Here is a 25,787-nt window from a genome sequence, read left to right on the forward strand (position 1 = left end):
CAATTAATCGTGTTTATGAATGAAAGGAGACAACACAGATAATCAAATGTCATCTAGAGGGAAACATACAGTCTTCAACAATAGACAGGTGTTTACATTTTGTCCAGCTCAAAATCGTCACAGAGTCAACAAAAAAGTGTAAATGATTTAAATCGAAACAGTAAAAAAGATTTACCATCCAACCCAACACTCAAAATAAATAATAAAAAAAACCTCGTGTATGTCATACAAGAACTATTGTGTATATATTGATGGACTGCTGTGTAGATACTTATCTTCTGTGTATATATTGTAATTTTAATGCTGTTATTTGCTAATTTCAATATATCTGAAAAGCTATGGAGAATTGTATCCTCCCCAAACCCTTCATAATAAGGTTTCTAAAGATTTATATGGAACATAATTTTTCTCATTGAATTATTCGATCATAGATTCCTTTTATAATTCTCATCAAAAGCATTATAGAGAACTTACTAGTTAGACTAAAGCAGGATTAAAATGAAAATAAGGAACTTCTTATGGAAACATTATCTTTTTTTCTTACTAGAAAAAAATAAATTGTCAAATATAGTATCATTAGGATTTAAGTGATAATGATATCTTAAAATGTTCTGACTTCATTTGTAAGACAAACAAAGAGAAATTTATCACATTTTATTTGAACAAATCAGATCATACTTTTGATGATTTTCTGTCTGTTCCAACTGTTGTAAATCTTGTCGACTGTTCAAGGCCATAGTTCTTCTGGAATATCATTATCTCGATCCCGCGTCGAATAGCTGTGTTGAACCAACCATATACTAAAGGGTTTATACACACTGACAACATTGCAAATGCATGCGTTATTGTATGTAATAACAGGAAATCAACACCTTCAAAAATCTTATAATTCACATCTGCAAGTAGGTTTATTATAGCCCATGGCAGCCACGTGACAACAAATGACAAGGAGGCTGCAGTTAAAAGAATAACGTTTTTTCTATGACGCATTACACTTCTTGGTTGTTTTCGTTGACTGTTGCTAAAACAAGCCGGTTGCAGTCTTAGTCTCAAACACATAAATTTACAAATAAGAATATGAAGACCTCCAACAACTATCAATGGCAACCCAAACTGTATTATTAATATCAAAACAGCATAAAACTGTCTAAATGATTGTGACCTCCAATTTTCCATACAAAAATGTAAATGTACTTGATGATCTGGAATGACTTCTACTGTTTCAACGCCATGGGAAATAAACATTGGCAGAGCTAAGGCAAAGGATATCATCCACAGTGTAGGAAAAGCATAAATCAAGTTAGATTTTTTGGACGACCTACTTGTGCACTGGACGATAGCATAATATCTGTCAATTGCAATTCCTAAAACTGTAAATGTTGATACGAATACATACACAGCCTGAAGTGTCGGAACAAGTTTACACATAATGTCTCCCAAAGGCCAGTTTTTCGTTAAAAGTCTAACTGCAGTAAATGGAATACTAAAAACACATGTAAAGATATCGGAAACGGCTAAATTCAAAATGAACAAATTCTGTCGAGACTTGACGTGTTTCCGTATGATCACGCAACACATTAATAGATTTCCGGTAAATCCAACGACCACTAATAGACTGAATATCATAATGAATATCCCTTGTGTTGTGTCTTCAAACCAGGATTCTGACTGGAGATCTGCTGTTACTTGCAGGTACTGTTCCAGTGAAAAGTTGATTGTGTTAAAAAATTGAATGTCAGATAAATTCATGGCTGCCGAGTAATTAACCGTCTGAAAAGATAAGAATGTATAAAAAATATTATTTAATATAATGTGTAATGGTGTCAATATCATTTATTACAAAAACTCAGAAAGCACACCTAGCGTTAAGTTCTCAAACTTTGTATTGTACTCTTTTGTAGAACCTTAGACATGGGATTATCAATGTAATGTATTACAAGTTTATATAGACACTTGCAGTATATTCTTTACTTTCAATTTATTTATTCCTGCCGGGATTCATGATGAATTTCTTACACCAACAAGACATAGGGAACATACTATACACATTTGTTATGGGTTATGCTCCTTATTGGAGGCCGTATGGTGACATATAATTGCTAACATCTACTCCATTTGGTCTCTAGTAGATAGTTGTCTCATTGGAAATCATACTATATGTCCTTATTGTATATACTAGGTGGTTCCACATGTTCACTTAAAGTCTGCAGATCACATAGAATAAAACAAGACATGATTCCGCTAGTGTCGACAAATCTTCCAACCTATTATCAATTACATTGATAGGACAAACTCCCTTATATGCCAAATTCCTTGAATTATATAGATATATACAAATGATGTTTGCTTTTAAACTTTGATCAAATTGAATAGAAAGTTGAATAACATATAATCTGTACAGTAATTCATTGATGGCTAATTTGTTTTTCAGACAGAACAATTTCCAATTTTCAAGAAAGATTGTTCAACTCTTAAGTCATTACCATGTTGAAATGCTCATTTTGATTAATGGTGTGAAAACGTGATCGTGTTTTCGTAATTTCCTTTAATTTAGTAGCATCTAATGAACTTCTCTCGAACATAATTAACAAAAGCGCAAAAATAATTTAATGAAAAACCATACATAACCTTTCCACTTTGATATTTTACAATACATTAAAGAAAAGTTTGAAAGAAAGTTTAATGATGATTTGCAAATAATTATTACAAAATAGTTGGTGTCTTGCAAATGTTTTAAATGAAAATCAGATTTTATAAGTTTCCGGGTAGGAAAACTTACGTCACATGCGGAGTTTCGTATACAGAAATAATGGCGACCAAATAGTCTATATCTATGTCATCTTTTTTGCCAATAATATAATGCTTATTGGTATTATATTTAAAAGGACTCTTCTCTCTTCGGCTTCACTTCACAACAGTGCTGAAGAATCATATGATGAAAAAATAACAAATATATAACGTAAGGTGTATTCGTAATACACATAGACATACGTCGGTGGTATATTTTCATAGAATCAATCATCAAATCCTATCGCAATTGTTTTAAGATAAATACCAAGACTTTCATTTCTAAAACATTTTCGGATATGCGATAAAGAGAGCGGGGTAATTGCATGTAATGTTAAGGCTTTAACATTGTACGAGTTGACTTAATAAAATCACAATAATGACACGTTTTATTATTTCAGACAAAAATAACACGAGAGAATGCAAATCTGTCATTAAATATTTGAAAATAGGACAGCTGTGTATTAGGAACCTCAAATAATTCATCCAGAAAAGATGTTGCGACAATGCCATTAAAGTCACCTTTAACGATAATTTGAACCGGGAATGAGCGTAATTCTGTGTTTTATTTGCAACAATTTCCTTCATTTTAAAAGTAAGTAATATTGACTGCAAAAATACTAAGTCCATGTATCAGAAAAGTATAAAAACCCGAATAAAAAAGGTGTTTTCTCTTGATTATGAAGAAGTTAGACAAAGTTATTAAAGTTTAAAATCTTTTAACAACAAACCTTCAGTTTGATAGCAAAATATAATATATAATAAATAGAATTAACACTAAGTTCGTTAATGGGAGGCGATCCATGATATTTCACTCGAGATGATATCTCTTAATTATGAAAAGCCTCCGTAAAAGTTTCCTGAAATTCTCTGATAGTTTAAAAAAAAGATATAATTGATGTTTTAAAAACCTTGATTGTATCTAAATGTTTAGTAAAAAAAATCTCTTTATGACGGTCTTTCGGAGGAAAATCTAAATTTGTGCTCCAGACGCTTCCACTACATCATGATCGCCGCTTCTCACTAAGTTTCAGAAATTCCATGAAAGTTTGACTAAATCATTGACGTCTAAAAAAAAAACCTTCAACCCCAGACTGCCATAAAGAATATGTATCTGTAATATGCGGAAAAAAATATTAAAAATTATTTTAGATGTATCTCATTATCACGATAAAGCTTATGTCCGAGTGTGTCAAAAACTAGTTTAGCCACATACTGAATCGAGTTGTTGACAACGCCGACCAAATATAGGATCGCTATGATTTTCGTCACAAGCGAGACCAAAATAACATGTATAAAAAGTATCCTAGGATGAACGATGGGAATTGACAATTGAATACAATAATAATTTCTTTTAGTTCGTGTGTACGCGTCGTATTTTTTGACCTAGTGATTCCTGCTGTGGTTTAAGATTTAGAAAAAGATTACCGTATTCCTTTCATTTACTTTTGGGAATGAATGATGTCTATGAATTATTCCAATTGCATCGTTGGTAATTCTAAGGCAAATAATTCCAATACTATAAATTGCATTCTATTTTATAATACAGCACGAACGGAATATCAATGATCTTCAAAATGAATTCTTTTGTCACAAAATTTAGATATTCAAGTACTATCTATATGTCCGATAATCTTTAGGAAAAAGAGAACTTAATTAAATAGCTATGATGGGCATTGACATGCAACCCAACTAATACTTATTAAAATTCGAAGCTCATCTAGATCGGTTTTTCCAGAAAAGTTTAAGCTATCTGGATGACAATTGTAATTTTTAGTATCACTATTGTTTGTTTATTTATATATAGAAACGTCTTATTGAGAGAATTTCTCCAACATTCTGAGAAAACCACACGTATTTAAAGGTTTTTCTTTCAATACAGTGTTGGTAATGATGCATGAAGATTCATTAATATATATGCGTATCATTAGCAGGATAATAAAACATGACACATAACAGAAATAACAAAAATGAAAAAGTCAACTTTGTATCGACCAACCTGTTTTGAAGGTTTTCGTCAAAAAAAATAGCATCTTCGTATTTTCTTATCAAAATTTATCGTAATTTCAATTTCAATGATTTTAGTTTTGCTATTCTACTACCTATCTACATAAAGAAATAAGCAAAAAGTAAAATCACAAAAATACCGAACTCCGAGGAAAATTCAAAACGGAAAGTCCGTAATCAAATGACAAAATCAAAATCCCAAACACATCAAACGAATAAATAACAACTGTCATATTCTTGACTTGGTACAGGCATTTTCTTATGTAGAAAATGATGGATTAAACCTGGTTTTATAGCTAGCTAAACCTCTCACTTGTATGACAGTCGCATAAAATCCCATTATATTGACAAGATATGTGAACAAAACAAACAGACATATTAAGTAAAAATGTCAAAATAGGGGTACAACAGTCAACATTGTGTTATAATCTTAATTGGATTGTTATTGGCAAGAGATTGAGAATTTGGCTGGGAACAATTGAAACCCTTTTTGGAAGAACTTTATGGTATTTTTAAGAATGACAATAGGTTAAACTTTATCGCTGTGATTTATTATTATACTATCTAATTTTTATAATTTTTCCATAAAATGACCATGATGAAAACATGTACAGGTCAAATTCAAATTGCTTTTTGCTCAAACCTCCAGATTTCAGAAATTTAAAATAATAAGAGAAACAGTTACAGTACCGACTTCGAAGATCTTTAATGAACTAACATTAACGTTTTCCTCGACGTGTATTCAATTATTACTATGTTGCAGGCTACGTTGTTGATTTATGAAGAACATTTCGTATTTCAAACTTCAATGCAACTTCAATAACGAATAGCAAAAACAAGGAAACAATAAAAGACACGGAAAATAAAAAACCAAAACAATTTGATATTTTGATTGGGTAAATTCCGTGACGTAGTTGTTTTGTTCATCCATATGCATCTCTAAATTTTGGCAGCAAGGATAAGAAATGTTGAAATATTTTGTAGTTACAAAGTAAGGGTTATTTAAAATTTTATAATAACAGTTAATGTAAAAAATTATCGAAGTAGCTTGAAGGTGGTCTTTCGTCAAGTTTCAAACAAAAAATGACAAGCTTCTTCAAGAATTCAGCTGTATCTACAAATGATCTTTATGTACTCATTAAATACAACTAAAGTTCTTTCACTTGCTTTCATAAGAAATTAATTGGGTATCTTTTTCTAATTACGTAATTCTGATTTTGGCTTATGACACTTCTTATTTCTTTAAAGTACATCTTGCTTCAGTAAACTTCAGAAAAAAGATCAGTTCAAGTTGACTCTTTATTATGATTTAAGAATAAAGAGATGCGGTATGATTGCCAATGAGACAACTATCCAACAGAGTTCATATAACGTGGACAGTATGTTCATTTGTTTTGTTATTCTTATTCCAATTAATCTAATATGTACTGCCTTACATTACATTTAAACTTTAATAGCTAAACACAATGGTGGATTTTACATTAACCACCTAACGAGATACGCAGGAAACTTCTATTTTTGTTACATAATTAATCAATAATGGGCTTCATTTCCATTGCAATTTCAATAGCACATCCTGATTACAAACTTTTTCATACTAAATATATTCAGTTAAAAAGCACTTAGACATTTGCAAAACGTGTTTCAGTAAGCACCATAAGATCTGTGTTCAAAAGAAATTAATAGAAACGATTATGAAAGGAAAATTATTATGTAATAACTTGTCATAATTTTTTTACAATTGATCACTTAGTATCTGTTTTGTGTAATGGAAACAAAATGGCACAGACGAATCCGTACAAAAAGTTGAACGTATAGAGCGCAATAACCAACAGTTTACATTTATGGCGGAAGCACTAGGCCAAACGATCAGGGAAATTCATGACGGCAATCTTATCCTTTCCTTTCTCCGGGTAATATCATTGGCAAATTTGAAAGCTGATTAATAATTTATCAATTGTACTAAAATGGGGGCTACTTCTCCCTCAAGCAAAATTGACCTTTGACGTTTTTGACTGTTCTATTTATATCCTATTGGTTCTTGTGCTCTCAAACGTTTTATAATGATTTAGCTTTCCAATCTTTTGGTCCCTTGTGTACTTGATAAAAGTTTAATGGTCCTGCCCACGGATATTAGTATACATGTAACTGTGTATTTTAACAGTAGCTCTGTGTTTCAAACCGTAATTTATTAAGGAAATTCAATGTAGCATTCCTGAAAGCATCTGATGGATTATTATCAAACACCCAAGGTACAAACAAATAATGACACCATCACAGAATTTGAAGGTCGTAACTAAAAGCAAACAATTTCTGGTATTTGTTTTCCTTTTATCTATATTTCATTGAGATAAAATTAAATGATTCAAAGTGCAGTAATGTTAACGGAAAAGAATTAACTGCCTACAACTATTATTAGTTGGTTATATTACATAACCGATAAATGAATTAAGATTATTGGTCGATAACTGCAGATGATGGATGTTAAGGCGCTTTTGTTAACCTATTGAAATAATTTGTTAGAAGGCAATAGTTATTATCCGGATTTCGACATTAACCATATACGACAAGGTGATATTCCGATAAAATTGTTCGGGGGGTGGGGATGGGGGTATGATTATCCAAGTTATATGTAATTTAAGATGAATCAGAAGATCCAAATATAAACAGTTGACAAGATAAAGTAAGATAAGATATAACAAATAAGAAATGAGGAAAGCATAATGACTTAACTATATATAGGAAACTTTTAATTCTTTGATGAAACATTTAACTGTTACAAACTAAAGGATTTCTGTAAAGTCATTGTAAAATTAGCTTAATGCTCTGTTTATTGTCGATCGAACTCTCTAGTAGAGATTGATAATATGAGATGTTTAATGATAAAATGATTCAAATGATTCATAAATAATGGCAATATCATCTTGAAAATCAATCGTATTGCTTCGAATATAATTTTCTTGTACGGATATCACCTATTTACGTAAAAAGAAGGATGTTCTTTATTAATCTGGTGCGTTTGATCTTTTGATGTAAAAAATACTAAAATTGGTGAGTTATTACGTATTAAAACGCGTTAACATTTTTCATTGTGAACTGAGAATGGATCCTAGTTCGTCTTTTTATTAATACTTCATTTTTCACCACCATCACTAAATGTAAGACGTAGGTGAATGAAACATTTATAAAAACAGTTGAAAAGTTCAAGTTCAATTAAATATCATGGTTATAATTTGAAAAAAAAACAACGTTATCATAGCAAAAGAGACGTGTTATAGACGATGGAAAATGTGTTTCTATGAAATGTTTCGTTTTCTATGGAAGTCAGTAAGCACAATGAATGTTCATGTTTTGCTAGCAAAGTATTATGGTGTTTATTTAAAAGTTTCAACAACTATGACCGAAGTTAAATACTGACATATTGTAGACTGTTCTAAAGCTGAAATAGATTTAAAAAAAAAAAAATTTATCAAGGGAGCTATTAAAACCACTATTCACAGAAAGATAACCCTGGTCTAAAGAAAAATTAATTAAAACAAACAACTCTCCACAGAACACAGAAAATGAATATTCAGCAACATGAACCGCATCAAAAACTGGTGAAGAATTACAGTGTTCTCTGCGCAGCTAGTTAGAAATTATACACTAGTTGCGTGGATCACATTAAAAGTCATCTATACGACTCGATACCATAGCATATCGGTAGTTGTTTCTTGTGTAACTGTAAGACATGATCAAATTTGTGACTATATCAGTAAATTATAAAATCACAAAACATGTTTGGTATGAAAATAAGAATACCGAAAAATAATATGTAACAAAATAAGAAATTACAAAACTGAAACTAGAATTAGATTCAAATGTTTGAATACCAGTAATTACCATATATCCAATTCCAAGACATGTCATTTCCATATTACATAATCTCATTTCCTATCACCACAGAGTGTTGACTTCATCACATGTTTAAAACCCGCCTCTTTTATATTTCGAAACAATATTGGTTTTGTTTAAAAAGAAACGTAATTAACAAAATTGGGGAGAAAATTATCACGTGGAATTCCATCAAAAATTTTCCTTCGACAATGTAAAAAAAAAACTAACAGGGTCATGATTTTACTTAGAAGGTACAAATTTAGATAAAATATGAAATAGCCAGATACTAGTGTATAATTTTTATGTGAACTTGACAAAATCTGATGGGTAAAACGAAGTGTTTAGACTTCTACCTATAAGAAATGTCTACCCAATACACTAGTTTTCCAAGTTCAAATGTTACAGACTTAACACTATGTTGAAGAAATATTCGTGTCTCTCTAGACTTATCAGTTTTGATTCTCCCTTTGGTATCTCCCTCCCGCCATGATGTCTACCGCCATGTTGTGTTAATAACTATGTTTAAGAAATATTCGTGTCTCTCTTGACTTATCGGTTTTGATTCTCCCTTTGGTATCTTCCGCCATGATGTTTCCCGCCATGATGTGTTAATAACTATGTTTAAGAGATATTCGTGTCTCTCTCGACTTATCAGTTTTGATTCTACCCTTGGTATCTCCCGCCATGATGTCTCCCGCCATGATGTGTTAATAACTATGTTTAAGAAATATTCGTGTCTCTCTCGACTTATCAGTTTTGATTCTACCCTTGGTATCTCCCGCCATGATGTCTCCCGACATGATGTGTTAATAACTATGTTTAAGAAACATTCGTTCCTGTCTCGACTTATCAGTGTTAATTCTCCCTTGGGTACCTTCCGCTTCTTTTTTGCACATGAATAATTGTCCATGATTTTGTCTATTTTTTTGTATTTGTTTCGTTTGTTGATGTTTAAAACATTTTGTGATATTTTGCATTTGTACAAAAAAAAACCTTTACATTTCGACATTGATGAAGGATCATAATTTTCTTGTTGAAAGCTTTCTATGGCTTTATTTATCAATAAAGTCATCCGGGAAAAACATTCAATTTTTACAATGACTCTAAAACATATTTAACAAGATAAATTGGAAACAATTTCCGGCAATCAACAAGAGAAAAATATTGTTAACGCAAACAATAAAAACCTTCGAATGAACCCTTGCTTCAGATCAATTGATCCCTACGTTCTGAAACTATGGAGAATACTAAACGGTATACCATAGGTCATAACAGCTACTGGAAATCAATGAAACGCATGTTGAGTCTCTCAAGACTTAGTATTCATGAACTGATTTAAAGATGTTTGTAACAATGAAAACAATTTAATCTGTCAAAAACATGTGTTTGATTTATATATATAATTCCAACCGCTATTTGATATAAATCATGGTGAAGATGCAAAAACGTTTTCTTTTCTTCGTTTAAAGTAATAAAGAAAAGAAAACAATTTCAAATCAGATAAATTTTGTAATATCAACTTTGTTTGAACCGTCTTTTAAGTTTTCATCATGCAATTTTAACCAAGCTGAATGCCTGATAAATGAATAGGAAAGATAAAGTTTATAATTTTATTTAGTATTTTGTTTTCAGTCATTTTCGTTTCTACATTTTAGACTCTTCTTTGTTTGTAGGGATGTTAATGAAAACTACAACTCAATTTTCAAAATTTCTGGTTTTATTAATCATGAGAATGGCAAACAAGATTGACATGAAACAGCAAATCTGAAAATATCAGGCTAAAAGAAAACTATACAAAGACAGACAAATAAGACCCAAATGAAAAAATACATATAAAGTAGATAGATAATCCTAAAATAAATCGATCAGGTATACTAGATATTGGAAAAAAATAACTATGTCGTAATTCGTTATAGGTCAAAATATCAACACGCAACATAAATAAATTGAAGTTAAAAACTCAAGTTGGTTCGTTTGCTTGGAAATGTTTTAGCCAAATTCTGCCCTTGGTATTTTGAAAGAACTACGATTATCATAAATGACGGGTTACTATCGTTACCAAAACTGAGTTAAGTTTGAACGTCTGACAAAACAATTATACACAGATTTGCAATTTATTTTAAAGAATAGACTTGCCTCATTTAATAGATCTCCCACTAAACCGAGATAATTTGTTTGTTTTTTGTTGTTGTTTGTTTTGGTTTTTTTTTTTATTTTTAGGGGGGGAGGATTTAGGAACCATGATTAAATTAATTTCATTGTTCTTGTGTTTTGCCATTATATTTCGAATCTTCTTGTGTGGTTTCAAATGTGTTTTTTTAGCTTTCTAAAGGTACGTTCAATCACTTTGCCTATAGTCACAGTTACCTACAATTACGATTCAAGCAAATAAGGACTGACTGAGGTACAATTGTTTGTATACAGTTCAAAGGGTATGTTTTATAAAACGTGACAGTTTATAATAAAACCTGACAGTTTATAACGTACCTTATCGGTTAGGTTAGCCATATTCTATTCCAACTACTCAGTTGTTAAATCCTTCAATTTATGAATTATATAAAACCTGACAGTTTATAACGTACTTTATCGGTTAGGTTAGATATTTTTTTATTCCAACTACTAAGTCGTTTAATCCTTCAATTTATGAATTATATAAAAACTGACAGTTTATAATAATACCTGACAGTTTATAACGTACCTTATCTGTTAGGTTAGCCATTTTTTTATTCCAACTACTAAGTTGTTAAATCTTTCAATTTATGAATTATATTATTATCATGACAGTTCACAATGACCAACATGCTTGTATAAAAATAGCTTATATTCCAATACACTGTATTTATATAGGTTAGAGATCGATTATTTAATTGTATAAACACAGTCATATGGTGACTTATATTAGATAGAGATTAAGTTGGTTTAAAAGGACCCTTCATTATGGTAATTCAAAGTTCTCACATGTTTTGTAACGAATGCAGCTATACAATCTTACAAAACAGAAGTAACTTCAGCACAGCCTAACAGACGCCCAAAAATAATAGAATAGCACGAGTCTTTCTGTCGGACGGCACATTTCCAGTGTAAAACAGTTGGTGTTTTAGTATTTATTACAAAGAATTGTTGGTGCTGTCCGGTCATAGTTTATACTGCGACATTTGTTCGTCGTGAAAAAATGAATTGTATTTTTAGTGTCTATTTTGTGCATGTGTTGCCTGATTGTCGTTACTTTACTCAACATTTCCCTTTATTATTAGTTCAGTTAGTATCTCAACCTTTCTGTCTTCTCGTTCCATTTATCGTTTCTCCTCCTATATAAGATGCATATTTTGCCATTTGAGTCTAATGAATATTTATGATGTATTATGAGATTGTATTTTTCCAATTCCAAATGGTCTTTGTATTGAACATTGAATATTGAATATACATATAGGCACTTGAATTTTCATCATAAAATAAGTAGTAATTTCGTCCATAAAAAGTAATAATCACTTTAAAACTCCCAGTATATCACATATTTTTATACCTTTTACGTCTTATATTTAGCCGAACAACTTTATAATTTACATTTATACTTTCAAATTTATATTTTATCGTTCCCTCATCGGGATTCGAACTGAAACTGAGACAGCATCTGCATAACCGCATATATTTCTCCAGCGAGGCTCTTTTTATAGTGTTTACGTCTTAAATCAAAAAAAAATTATTAGATCTTGATTTTTACACTTGCAAATAATTTTATAAATATATTAGTCATAAATTTGGACTTCCTATACTTTGGTCGTTCTTGCAATTTTTTTTCTCTATAGGTTAAAAATTGGTATTTTTACCAACTAATGGGGAATTAAATATTATCTTTTCGAAAACTAATACACTAGCACTAAGCTTTAAGATAATAATTAAATATTAATATCTTATGTATTTTTTTTTTAAATTAAAGGTGTTAGCTTTTGATTTGTCACTGCTGGAAAAAGATACACAAAATAGATTCATATTGTGTAAAGGACAATATGCACGGAGTGTCTTTGTTTTCATGTGCACATATTTTGTGGTTTGTTAAGTAACAGTTTGGTGGTTTACTTGGTTGTCTCAATCTTGTATTATCTTACTTATTTTTCGCCAATTTATTTTCATTTCAACGTTGCAGCATAGACACTTTTGTTCTTGTCCATTCTATGACCACCGAGGCGGTCTCGTGGTAGCGTATTTTCCTCGAGTGTGGGAGGTCATGGGTTTTGATCACAGGTGAATGAAACAGACTTGAATATTGAAATTGCTGCGTCTCTGCTAAGTGTGAAGCATTTTAGAGTAATGGGAACGACAGAGACTCAAACTAATTTGTTCAAGTATAATGATATGTTTTCCTTCGTGCTGGTACCCTGTGAGCCAGCGATTCAAAAATCCTGCTCAGCCTGTCAGGATTCATATTACATTAAAATGTTGTCGTTCTCAATATGCTTAGATCTTTAAATATTGGGTTTTTTTGTATCAGTAAATTAAAACCAAACTAATATTATTGTTATACATATGCACATTCACGGTTCTACAATCTGTCGATAGCTGTATTTTGGCATTGAACAAAGTCATGTTTTTCTCTGATTGTTAATGACGTCTTTACACTAAATCCATTGGATATTGGATGTGTACTGATTGATACTTTAGTCTTATATAAATGATTTTTTTATTAGTTGTTATTGGCTTTGAACTAGCTGTCAGTAACTGCGAGTACTTTTAGATCTGTACTTAGTGTCTTTTTTTGTTGTGTACTTAGTGTCTTTTTTGTTGTGGGGATGTATAAATAACCTGCCACATCCGGTCTATGTTTTTGTTACTTGTTTTTCTTCTTTGTATCGATCTGATGAGTTTAGTCCTTTTCAACTGAATTTTATAATTTGTTCATATGCTGTGCTGTTACACCACTGTCCTAGGTTAGGGGAGGGCTGGGCGCCCATAAACATATTTAACCCCACCATATTCTGTATGTGACTGTCCCAATTCAGAAGCCTGTAATTCAGTGGTCGTCGTTTGTTGCTGTATATCATACATTTGTTTTTCGTTCATTATTTTGTACATACATCAGGCCGTTAGTATTCTCGTTTTAATGGTTTTACATTTGTCATTTCGGGGCCTTTTATAGTTGACTATGTGGTATGGGTTTTGCTTATTGTTGAAGGCCGTACAGTGACTTATAGTTGGTAACTTCTATGTCAATTGGTCTCTGGTGCATGGAGAGTTGTCTCATTGGCAATCATATCACATCCTCCTATTTCTATATTGAATATTTGCCAATGGATATTAAACAGCAATCTGCCCATCCATTCCTTGAATGTATAAAAAGTTAAATCACAAAAATACTGAACTCCGAGGAAAGTCCCTAATCAAATGGCAAAATCAAAAGCTCAAACACATCAAACGAATGGATAACAACTGTCATATTCCTGACTTGGTACAGGCATTTTCTTGTGTAGAAAATGGTGGATTGGCTTTTTCCTATCGATAGTTTTGTATATATTAGAAATATAGTTCAAATATAATATTCCCAATGAATCAATACAGGTGTAGCCAGGTTTAATTACTACTTTATTGTCCTCGCCTTATTTATTATGCTCATTATAATGAAAAATATTCAATTTTACTGAGTTCAAAACACTTAGTGTTTATAGCTTTTATAATTCGTGACAAATCTTGTTAATGCTTCAGCTGTAGATGATAATTATATCAGAAAAACTAACCATCACGTTTGGCTGGATATTACATATTAAAGGAATGCCAATACTTCACTCTTTCATGTGTATGTAATGATATCATGATATAATTAAACTAGAGGCTCAATGAAGCCTATGTTGCTAACCGACATTTCTAGTGCTATATTCACTTGCACAGAATTTTTTGATTATTAAATTGATTCGTGGATTTCCAGCACATGTATATTCCCAACGATAACATGAAACTGTACTATGAAAATACCCTTGATTGTACGGAACTGACATAGTTAGTGGTATTTGTCAACGTGCTAGTTCACAATGTAAAAGTCCACTGGAAAGTATGTCAACTGATTTTGTTAAATTCGAACTGACCAGTGTTTGCATTTACTCTTAAATGTCGTGAATTTTGCAAAAGGTACCACATACCACGCAATTCTAGAGAATTTGGTTTGACCCAGCAAGGATTGAAAAGAAACCGATATTACGAGTCCACCAAACTGGTCAATTATTATAAAAGCTACATTTGATGATTTAACGTACATGATCTCTAACGGAATTGAAATCATATCTGGAATATAAGTCAATGAAAAAGCAACCCAATAACACAAAATGACCAGGAAAACAACATTCAGACATTACCATTAACGCGTCCATAATATCTATCAAATTGTATTCGACTAGAGTAAAGAAAAATTGTGAATTAGTTCAAAAGAAAAAATTCAAATCACCAGACACTTGTATACAATTCTCAATAGACAAACTTGAAAAATCAACAGTAATGAAAAACTGACGACATTTGAAACTTTGCTTATGCAGTTCAAGAAATGTCTTATTGTAATATTTGAGGCATTCATAATATTATATTTAAGCAACGCATCCGGTGGTTTTTCGCTTAATTCGCTTGTAAAAAAAATGAGGAAATTTATAATAGATGTTCGATTAACATCCATGCCACGATTGGTTGAGATAGGTCATGCAAATTTTGTTGTGTCCATTTATGTATGCTATGGAATACACATCCTTTAATTATTAACATTCTTCTAAATTGAAAAGAATTTTGTCTTAAAATTTTATCCTATTTAAACGGAGCAAGTTTCAATGTTTTTTTTTCACTGTACCATTTTATCTTTAAACCATCGAGATAACAGGGGGACATTATATATAATACTTCTAACGAATAAGGTTTAACCTCAGTTGCTACTTTTGCTTTTAAAGAGCCTGTTTATATTTGCTGTCTTTACGTTTCAATTTTTGTGTGTGCTTTTGTTTCTTTTTCCATTTAAAATTTTGTTAATGTCGGTTTTTTTTATTGTGCTTGTCGTGTGGTTCTGACACTTTGTTAATATCGGTTTTTTTATTGTGCTTGTCGTGTGGTTCTGACACTTTGTTAATGTCGGTTGTTTTATTGTGCTTGTCGTGTGGTTCTGACACTTTGTTAATGTCGGTTGTTTTATTGTGCTTGTCGTGTGGTTCTGACACTTTGTTAACGTCGGTTGTTTTATTGTGCTTGTCGTGTGGTTCTGACACTTTGTTAATGTCGGTTGTTTTATTGTGCTTGTCGTGTGGTTCTGACACTTTGTTAACGTCGGTTGTTTTATTGTGCTTGTCGTGTGGTTCTGACACTTTGTTAACGTCGGTTGTTTTATTGTGCTTGTCGTGTGGTTCTGACACTTTGTTAATGTCGGTTGTTTTATTGTGCTTGTCGTGTGGTTCTGACACTTTGGAGATATGAAGACTGTTATGAATGAAAAGAGATATAGGTACATTGCTTTTTTGTTTATAAACCTTGCTTAACATTGAACTTATTGAAAGTCATACATGTGGTGTTCTTCATTTTTTTCTAATTTTGTGTTGATAATTTTAAAATGCAACTTGATTTTTTATTATTAGACTATTTCTTTTGTTTTGGAGAGGGGGGGAGTCGATGACGCCCCAATAAACTTGATTAATCTAACGTTTTAATTTCCAAAATGTCTTTTTTCAAGTCAGAACTTAAGTAATTGTGTTTAAATTATGATCTTTCTCCAACAATGATCAGGCTGATTTACCTTGAAGTACAGTATCTTATTTAGTTTAATGTCATTATCCATATAGAAATAATTTTGAAATGCAGCGCAATATACAAAATATTTATGTTTATTTCAAAGCTACAATTGAATAAAAATAGAGAACTAACAACTTGGATGATGAGGAACAGCAATAAGGATGTTATTCCCTTTGAAGTGTCTTGTTAAGTTTTACTATAACCTTTAGATTTTTTTGCCGTGTACATCACCTGATATGATATTTGTATTTCCACTTTCATAGTTTTTGAAAGAAAAAAGGTGGTCAATGTTAAATGTATGAAAAATCTAGAGAGAATCGTTTCCCGCTAAATTTTCAATTGATCATATCTCAAAAACAAAGACGCAGACGTGTCATTTTTTCCTACCTTTTAAGTTCCGTTATTTACATACTATCAATTTATAACAGTCTTTCAAAAGGCTTGTTATTTTGAATCAGAGGAACGAACATTTGGTGGTATAAAAAGGTCCGCTGGATTGAATTTAAAAAAAATCACAATTTATTGTCTTCTTCAGATGATACGATAAATTTTGATCGCAATTCAAAACTAAATTTTATCTGTATCTATATCAATATAAGCTTGATAAATATCAGTGTTTGCTTAAAAAATCATCAGGGCTTTAGCGTATCCTAAATTAATGAATTTTCCTCGATATCATAAGTTGTGATAATCAAATGCAAATGAATTATAAATAATAGATGTGACAGATGTAGCAAAAAATAATAAAATAAATAATTTGAATGAACAATTAACCAAATTTTTAAAACTTAGCAGAATTATTCTCCAACTATAAAAATTTTAATTCTGCATCTCTACGAAATAATTTTTGAATGAAAAAGCGAAATTATTTCACCTACAAAAGGGACAACATAGACTTACCTGGTTACATCAGTGTGTGATGTTCTTATCTATATTCCAATCACAACTAAAACGAGACACATTATCATCGAGTGTTGTGAATGAATGATCTGTAGTATTGCTGCTCCATGTGTTTAAATCAATACCAACCTCTCGTTTGCCTTCTTTTATGAAGGTGTTAAAGATCTCATCTCATAACCGTATCCAATGTTGATAAAAATACCTTATCCTATAAAAAATATTTGTGTATCGGATATATAATAATGTTTAATCTTACACTATGGTTAAGTTATGGCACAAGTAATTTATTTTAAAAAACGAACAAAATGACAGTTAATACCAATTGATAGTAAACAATCTGTAATTCAATTAACACAGAATTGGTTTTCGATTGGTTCCATTGCTTAAGCTCTTTTAGATTAGTGTAATTAAAATATTGTCAATAAATATCGAATTCGTTCTTCCGGTACAACCCTTGTTAGGAACGATCAGACTATTACGGTCAATTTCCCTAGTACTTGTTACATTCAGAGTGTCAAAGTCAGAAAATTGTTGAAACTTACAGGAATTTGAATATGATTGATTGATTGGTGTTTGACAACACTTTTAGCTCTATCGCTTTTCGTAGCTGTCAGTTTTTATTGGTGGAGGAAGCCGAAGCACCCGAGGAGAACCATCGTTCTTCTGCAGGAAAACTAACAAGCATCAAGGCTGGAGTCGAGCGCACCTGCCACGTGCGCTATTCGAACTCATAATCTCAGCGTTGGGAGGCTAGTGATACAGTAGTTGAACTACTTAGACCACTCTGACACCACGGACCCCAAAATTTAAAAAGACTGTAAAAAAAATGTATCTTCCATTTTACATGTAGACTGGTGATAATGTACAAAAATAACGTTTTTTTTCAGCTGTTGAAGACAACTTTGATATATTGTTGCAAATTTTAATTATAATTTATATAATATATTTTGCACAAGTTAATTTGTTTAAGAAAGAAAATACGTAACTACACTTTCGGATAATGTTGATTTTAGTTAAGAAAGTCTCTATTATTTTATTTTTGTTTGCTGTGTGGGGGGAAGGGAGTGGGTTATACTCCACAAATTGCCAACACATATCCAAACTATGGTTTTGAACCATTCTTACGCATTGCTACTTGCTCGAGTGTATAGAATTACATCATACTGTTGGTAGAACCTAAGAAACAGATTTGAAAAAAAGGAAAAAACTCTGGTGTCAAGAAATTATATTATTGATCATAACTCGTTTAAAAACGAAAGACCAAAATACCAGGTAAACTACATTGTTTGATCAAAAAGGGATCTTAATGTTTAAACAAACTGTTGAATCCAAATTCATGCATTTGTATGCACCTGTCTTAAGTCAGGATCTCGAGCCTGTTGTTCAGTGGTTGCCGTTTGTTGATGTGGTTCAGAAGTGTTTCTCGTTTCTCGTTTTTTATATAGATTAGACCGTTGGTTTTACTGTTTGAATTGTTTTACACTTTACACTAGTCTTTTGTGGGCCATTTATAGCTTGCTGTTCGGTGTGAGCCAATGCTCCGTGTTGAAGGCCGTACTTTGACCTATAATTGTTTACTTTTTAAACATTGTGACTTGGATGAATAGTTGTCTAATTGCCACTCATACCACATCATCTTATTTATATTTTAACAAGAAATTAAGTTTCTACAATAATTATATATATTTATCAGTAGCCTAAAACGAGTCAGCATATCCTACCTAGCAATTTACATTCTGTTTTCCAATTATATATATAATTCTTTCAGGAAGAGGAAACATTGTAAATAGTGAAGAATTAGCATAATATGCAATTCAAAACCATTTCCACATATTAACAGTTGTTAATTGAATGGTGATAATAGTATTGCCTTGAAAACAATAAACATTGTTGTCATTGACCAGTTTCAATTTGTCCTTGATTTCAGTCTCATATCCTCTCACATTTATTTGTTCACGCAATTTGTCAATTTATATATGCATAGACAAAGATAAGCAAGATTATTACACTGTTTCGTAATCTTTTATTTTTTTATAATTAGAACATGTTGGTAGTACATGATGCATTTTTTAGGAGATCTTAGCTGATATCACTACTGGTTTATATTGCCAAAGAGAAAGATAAAAAAAGTGAGACGTGGGTTTTGTTTTACATGCACTGAAAATAACACTTATTCAATATTGTGATTCGTTTAGTTTAAAACCACTTAAATGAGTTGATGGTCAATATCATCTATTATACATCTCTTTTCTATGGTGACTACACTCACAAGAAGAATCACTCTATCTGAAATTTATAGGTTGTTTTTCTCAAATCAAATAGATCGCCTCGGTGGTCTCGTGGTAGCGTGTTCGGCTCGAGTGCGGGAGGTCGTGGGTTCGAACCAAAGACTTTAAAATTGGTATTTGCTGCTTCTCCGCCAAGCACGCGGCATTACGGAGTCAGAGCAAAGACTGGTGGGCTCGCAGTCAGAATAATGTGTCTGGGTGAGGTGACATGTCTTCTTGTGGACTGTTACCTTGTGAGCTAGCACGTTAAAAATCCAGCTCAGCGTGGCAGTCTAGTACAAAGCAGGGTAAATATTCTTTTACATTACATGTTCTCGTCCTGAATATGCATATTAATTTGCCGCTGTACGTTAAGCAGCCATTCATCAATCATCATCATCATCATCATCAAATCAAAAAGGACAGGATAATGTTGTTTACTATGATGGACTTAAAACACATAATTTAAAAATTTTCCGAATGTGAATAATATGCTCAAGACAGCTGAATAAATCATTAGTTATACATTTATATATATATAGCATATAATAAAGCCCTACAGATTTGTCATTAATTCTAATATTGCAATTAAGATAATTTAAATGTTCATAATTTATAAATATATTCATCTTGAGACATGTATTGTATTGTTTCAAGTGGCTGTTAATGTTTACGGTCTATTAAATTTGATTTCCGTTCATTATTTTGTCAAAAATCAGGTTGTGTTTTTTTTTTTTTTTTTTTATTAAATTGTTACAGAATTTTGTCATGTAAGGGGCCTTCTATAGTCAACAATACGGTAATGGTTTTGATCATGGTTGAAGGCCGTACGGTTACCTATATGTGCTTAAATACACGTTATTTGTACTCTGTTGGATAGTTGTCTCATTCTCATTGGCTATAATACCACATCTCCTTATTTCATATTTATAACTAAATGTAGATACAGCAAATCTAATTAAAACTTGCGAAAATTACTTTTCAAGTTTGACTGTTAGTATATTGTAAAACACCTACATTTTATTTGCATTTTAATGCATTGATAGTGCAGTTGATCCCACTCTTACGAAGTTTTATTTCTATATAAGGAGTGAGATTAGGCACTATTCAGAGGTATGAGTAGCATCAGAGTAGGTGTTACACTTAATGGACAGAGAACAATAAAGTATTATACAACGGTTTTATCAATTGATAACATGTACATTTGTATAATTTTATTTAAAAAAAATTCTGTCTCAGTGATATTTTAAACGTTTTGATTCGATCGTCACTGATGAGTCTTTTGTAGACAAAAATTGCGTCGAGCGTACACAGTTTTAATCCTGGTTTCTATGATGAGTTTATTGATTACCACTGTGTCGATGCCTCTGCTGGTGAAGGTTTCATCCCCGAGGATATAAACAGCCCAAGAGTCAGCACGTCTGTGTTGACACAAAACATCATTGATATGGTCATAATTATAAATTAACTGTTTACAAAATTTTGATTTTTTTCGAAATGCTAAGGATTTTCTAACTTTAGCTGTATTTGGCAAAACCTTTCAGAATTTTGGGTCCTCAATACTCTTCAAATTGTTACTTAGTTTGGCTTTTTTAACTTTTTTGATTCAAGCGTCACTGATGAGTCTTTTGTCGACGAAACGCGCATCTGGCGTACACAATCTTAATCCTGGTACAATGTATCTACGATGAGTTTATCTATGTACACTTTATCTACATTAACACAAGATATATGAAACATATAGCATTCTTGCCTATCATTTTATCAGTGGTGTTTATTTTTCTTTTTCAGCATTACTTTAACCATGGACTTACTGCAAAATTTGAAGGTATTTGTAGCAAGTTTTGTTTGATCATGGTATACATGTTATTTCATGGAACTAGTTTTTCTTCCATGATGTTTAACGAAAATGCTGGTAAATAAAGCATATACCAATCAATGGTTTTATTGACCAACACACAGCTATATATACTAGTCAATGGCTTCATTAGTCATCACACACTTAGCAACACACAGCTACAATTTATGTATACATTGGAGAACACACTATAGCTAATCGTTTTCTCGATAATCACATTTCCATACTGGAGAAAACACTGGCCAACCGTTTTCCCAATAATCACATTTCCACATTGGAGAAAACACTAGCAAATCGTTTTTCCGATAATCACATTTCCACATTAGAAAACAAAACACTAGCCAATCGTTTTCCCGATAATCACATTACCACATTGGAGAAAACACAATCGTTTTATCGATTATCATAGTCATATTTCTAAAAGTGTTCATCTATGATACGGAAAGCTAATATCTTAGTTTTCGATTAACATCAATTCTTCTCAAGTCCTGACTAGGGACTGTCTTGATTTTGTTATCAAAGTTCTGTGATTAATTAATAGTTGTCTACTAAAAATCTGTTAGATGTATGTCTTCTGGCGTTATTTAGGATTAGGGCTATTTAAACGAGGGCATCACTTAATGGGATTTTTATAGTTACAAGTGGACAGGAGAAAGGGATGATATTTATATCTGTCACAAAAAAAACCACCTGTAAAATTGATAAAACCAGTAATTTAGCCTTGTCATAAGTCATCTGTGTACAATCCGAAAAGATGCTCGGATTTTTTTCACGCGTGAAAGCGTTGCGCTCTCCAAGCATTAGGTGTTTTAAATCTCATTTCATACTGGAGTTCAGATCTCTTTAAGGTGCACGTATCTGGTTCATATCTAGTTTTCTCTACATATCCCGTCATTTACACATTTTAGGGTCATTAGATAAAAATAAATAATAGAAATAAGCGTCTATTCAAATATACAATTAAGTCTTAACTATTAAGCAAAAAATCAATATAAACTACAACATATAATGGCTTGATCACGTTAATTCTATCTTATTGTTCCGTTTTCCGTCTTCTTTGAAGAAATTACGGTGATATTTAATATATGATTTTGTAATTAGGATTAACACATCTCATATACAGTCTAGCCAAAGAGGGATATGATACCTTCACAGTCATTATTGTATACCGATTTCAAAGGGATTATTGTTACATGAGAAAGGGACTGGTTATATCACGTATGTTTAGCTATCTTTTATGATGGTGCATCAATATCAAATAAGTGCTTAAAAAATAAACTTGAATATTCTTAGTTTTAGAATTGAAACAAGTATACATTTGGTTACTCCAATTTACCGTATACGTCTGAACGTTGTTTTCAATTTAGACTTTTATATATTTTTTTCGTTTGGGCTTGTATTATATTTTCCTTCGGTTTTATATGATCCGTTCATCCTATTTCGACTCTTTAAAATTCAAGAGTCTATTCTAAATTGAGGTAAATTATATGGCCTTCCAAATACCGTTTCGATCCCTAACATCACTGAAGAGACATTAATTGTCGAAATCCGGATATGGTGTACAAATTTTTGCACCTTATGTTTGTGGTATACCATCTTTTCCACAAGTTTATTATTTTTTGTTTGGTATTCAAATAATATTAAGATCCATTTCGTTAGATCTGGTGATCAATTTATTTGGCAATCGCCAATGGCAGTCAGCAGGGTTTAAGAACATCAGTTGTTCTACCTGTTAGTCAAATGCGTTTTGTTGAAATAGATTTTTCACTTTTTTTGGGGCTTTTGGAAATTGTTGTTTGTGCTGTATTTAGACCCCTTTTAGATCATTGTAATCAGTTCCATCATTCAATTAAATTTACATCTGAATTTTCAAGCGAGAAAATTGCTTTTCTCGACACCACAACATTTGTAAAAAACGGGGTCATGACAACTGATCTCCACACAAAGAAAACTGATAAACACCAGTTCCTTTCTCCAAAAAGTTGTCACCCGAAACACTGCTCCAGGAGCATACCTTACAGTCAAGCCATCAGACTAAAGCGAATATGCTCCTCGGAATCCAAACTCAACTATCGTTTGGGACAACTAAAAAAACAACTAAAATCAAGAGGATACAAAACCAAAAACATCACAGACGCTTTTGATAAAGCCCAAGAAAAAGATCGAGATATCCTCATGGAATACAAAGATAAGACGACCCGCGCAGATAGAATTCCGTTTGTTGTCACCTTCCATCCCGATTTGACAAATATTTCAACTACTATCCGCAAGCACTGGCGTCTTATCGAAAATGACTCTTCCTTAAAAGAAATTTTTCCCTCACCTCCTGTTATTGCCTATCGCAGACCCAAAAATCTCAAAGACATACTTGTCACATCTTAAGTAAAGAAACAAGAGACTTCTAAAATTGGGTGTTACAAACAATGCGGACGAACCAATTGTAAGTGCTGTAAAGTCGCCAACACTGACCACTCTTTCAGCAGCACAGTAACAAAGCAGCGATACAACATCTATGTTACATCTAATTGCAAAACGGAAAATAATATTAGTATAAATTCTTACTTGTGGAACTTGCAAGCTGCAGTATGTTGGTGAAACAGAAACGAAATTCAACATCAGACTTAACAATCACCGGTCTTTTTATACAAAAGGAAGAAACTGTCCAATTACGAGACACCTCTTAAGAACAGGGCATACTTTTGAAAATATCACCTTTCAAATAATTGAGGTAAACCAAAATTGGGACTCCCAAAGGAGAAAACAGAGAGAAAGGTTCTGGATGCATCAGCTACGTACTCTTGAACCTGATGGACTTAATGAGAGAGATACAAAAAAAGTTCTACCCAAAACCAAAGGAATAAATCCTGAACTTCATTCTATTTAACTAAAACAACTATTTGTTTTGATTTAAGAATTGCTATATGTACAATAAGCGGCAAAAATATTTTTTTAGACATCTAACATTGAGCTGCAAAAATTTCTTTACAACCTCTAACTTTTACCTGGTTGGCTGCACGCGCCTGATGAAGCTAATTTGTTTAGCGAAATATTGAGTGAATAATATAAAATATAACTACTAATTTTATAACACTCATTAGTGTGTTAAAGTTACATTCTTAGGCACTTATGACTGATTGTATAATAAAAACTATAACACAATTTTCCATACGTTTCGGCCATTACGGCCTTCTTCATTGGAATAAATTACAACATTGAAACAACAATTACATATTTCATCTACTATCCGCAAGCATAAATTGAGGTAAATTATATGGCCTTCCAAATACCGTTTCGAGCCCTAACATCACTGAAGAGACATTAATTGTCGAAATCCGGATATGGTGTACTAATTTTTGCACCTTTTGTTTGCGGTATACCATCTTTTCCGCAAGTTTATTGTTTTCAGTTTGGTATTAAATTAATAATTTTAAAAGATCCATTTTGTAACATCTTGTGATCCGTTTATTTGGCAATCGCCAATGGCAGTCAGCAGGGTTTAAGAACATCTGTTGTTCGACCTGTTAGTCAAATGCGTTTTGTTAAAATATACTTTGTCACTTTTTTGGTCTTTTGGAAAATGTTGTTTGTGCTATTTTTATACCCCTCTATCAAGAAATTTGTTTTGCATGCACACGTATAAAAATTGCGGTTTTTATCCAACGCAATCATAGGTTTGAACGTTGTTTTCAATTTAGACTTGTATATATATATATATATATATATATATATATGTTGTGTGTACAAGTTATCATTTTGTACAAATTATAATTTGTACAAAAAAATTGTACAAATTATAATTTGTATTTTGACTTTGTACAAATTGTAATTTGTACAAAAAATGCTTGTACAAATTACAATTAGTACAAAATTTGATTTAAATTCACTTATAACTTGTACAATGATTTATAGTATGTATCTTGTTATAAAAAAAAAGCATTGATACACACCAAAGAAGTTGTATTCAATGACCACACAATAAACCTTATTTACAAAATACAAAAAATAGTTCTGTATCATTTGTTTGAGCATGTGAGTGAATTATGGCATCAGGAATTGCACAACATCATTTGCTTTTTACATTTACATTTGCTCCCCCTTTGCATTTACATGAAAGAAAACCCTAACCACCAGTTTTTGAAAGCTTTTTATCTGCTTCACGTAGCGAAGGTCGAAGCTCAGAAACCGTTGCTGCAAATAAAGATGTGTCTTTAACAGCTTCAATTTGATTTCTCGACAAATATCCTGTTCAAATTCCTATAGCAGTTCCAGTGCGGTACCCAAATTCTCCAGATTCAATGATAACACATAAGATATTTCGAGGATCAGTTGGGGTACAATCATACTGA

The 25,787-nt window shown here is 31.8% G+C and overlaps 1 protein-coding gene across 1 annotated transcript; it reads right to left on the minus strand.

Moving 5' to 3' along the window:
- Positions 1-672: 672 nt before the first annotated feature.
- LOC127735341 (neuropeptide Y receptor type 5-like) lies at positions 673-17,451 on the minus strand. Its single transcript, XM_052245505.1, has 2 exons — positions 17,317-17,451; positions 673-1,770 (listed from the first exon to the last, which is right to left on the minus strand). The coding sequence occupies exon 2, from the start codon at positions 1,747-1,749 to the stop codon at positions 673-675; it is 1,077 nt and encodes a 358-aa protein (XP_052101465.1). The 5' UTR covers positions 1,750-1,770; positions 17,317-17,451.
- Positions 17,452-25,787: the final 8,336 nt, after the last annotated feature.

This window comes from Mytilus californianus, unplaced genomic scaffold (genome assembly GCF_021869535.1).
Source record: "Mytilus californianus isolate M0D057914Y unplaced genomic scaffold, xbMytCali1.0.p SCAF_3, whole genome shotgun sequence".
Lineage (NCBI taxonomy): Eukaryota > Metazoa > Mollusca > Bivalvia > Mytilida > Mytilidae > Mytilus > Mytilus californianus.

Excerpts from the sequence above, each read along its gene's own strand:
- LOC127735341 (XM_052245505.1), bottom strand. The coding sequence starts at position 1,749 with ATGAATTTATCTGACATTCAATTTTTTAACACAATCAACTTTTCACTG.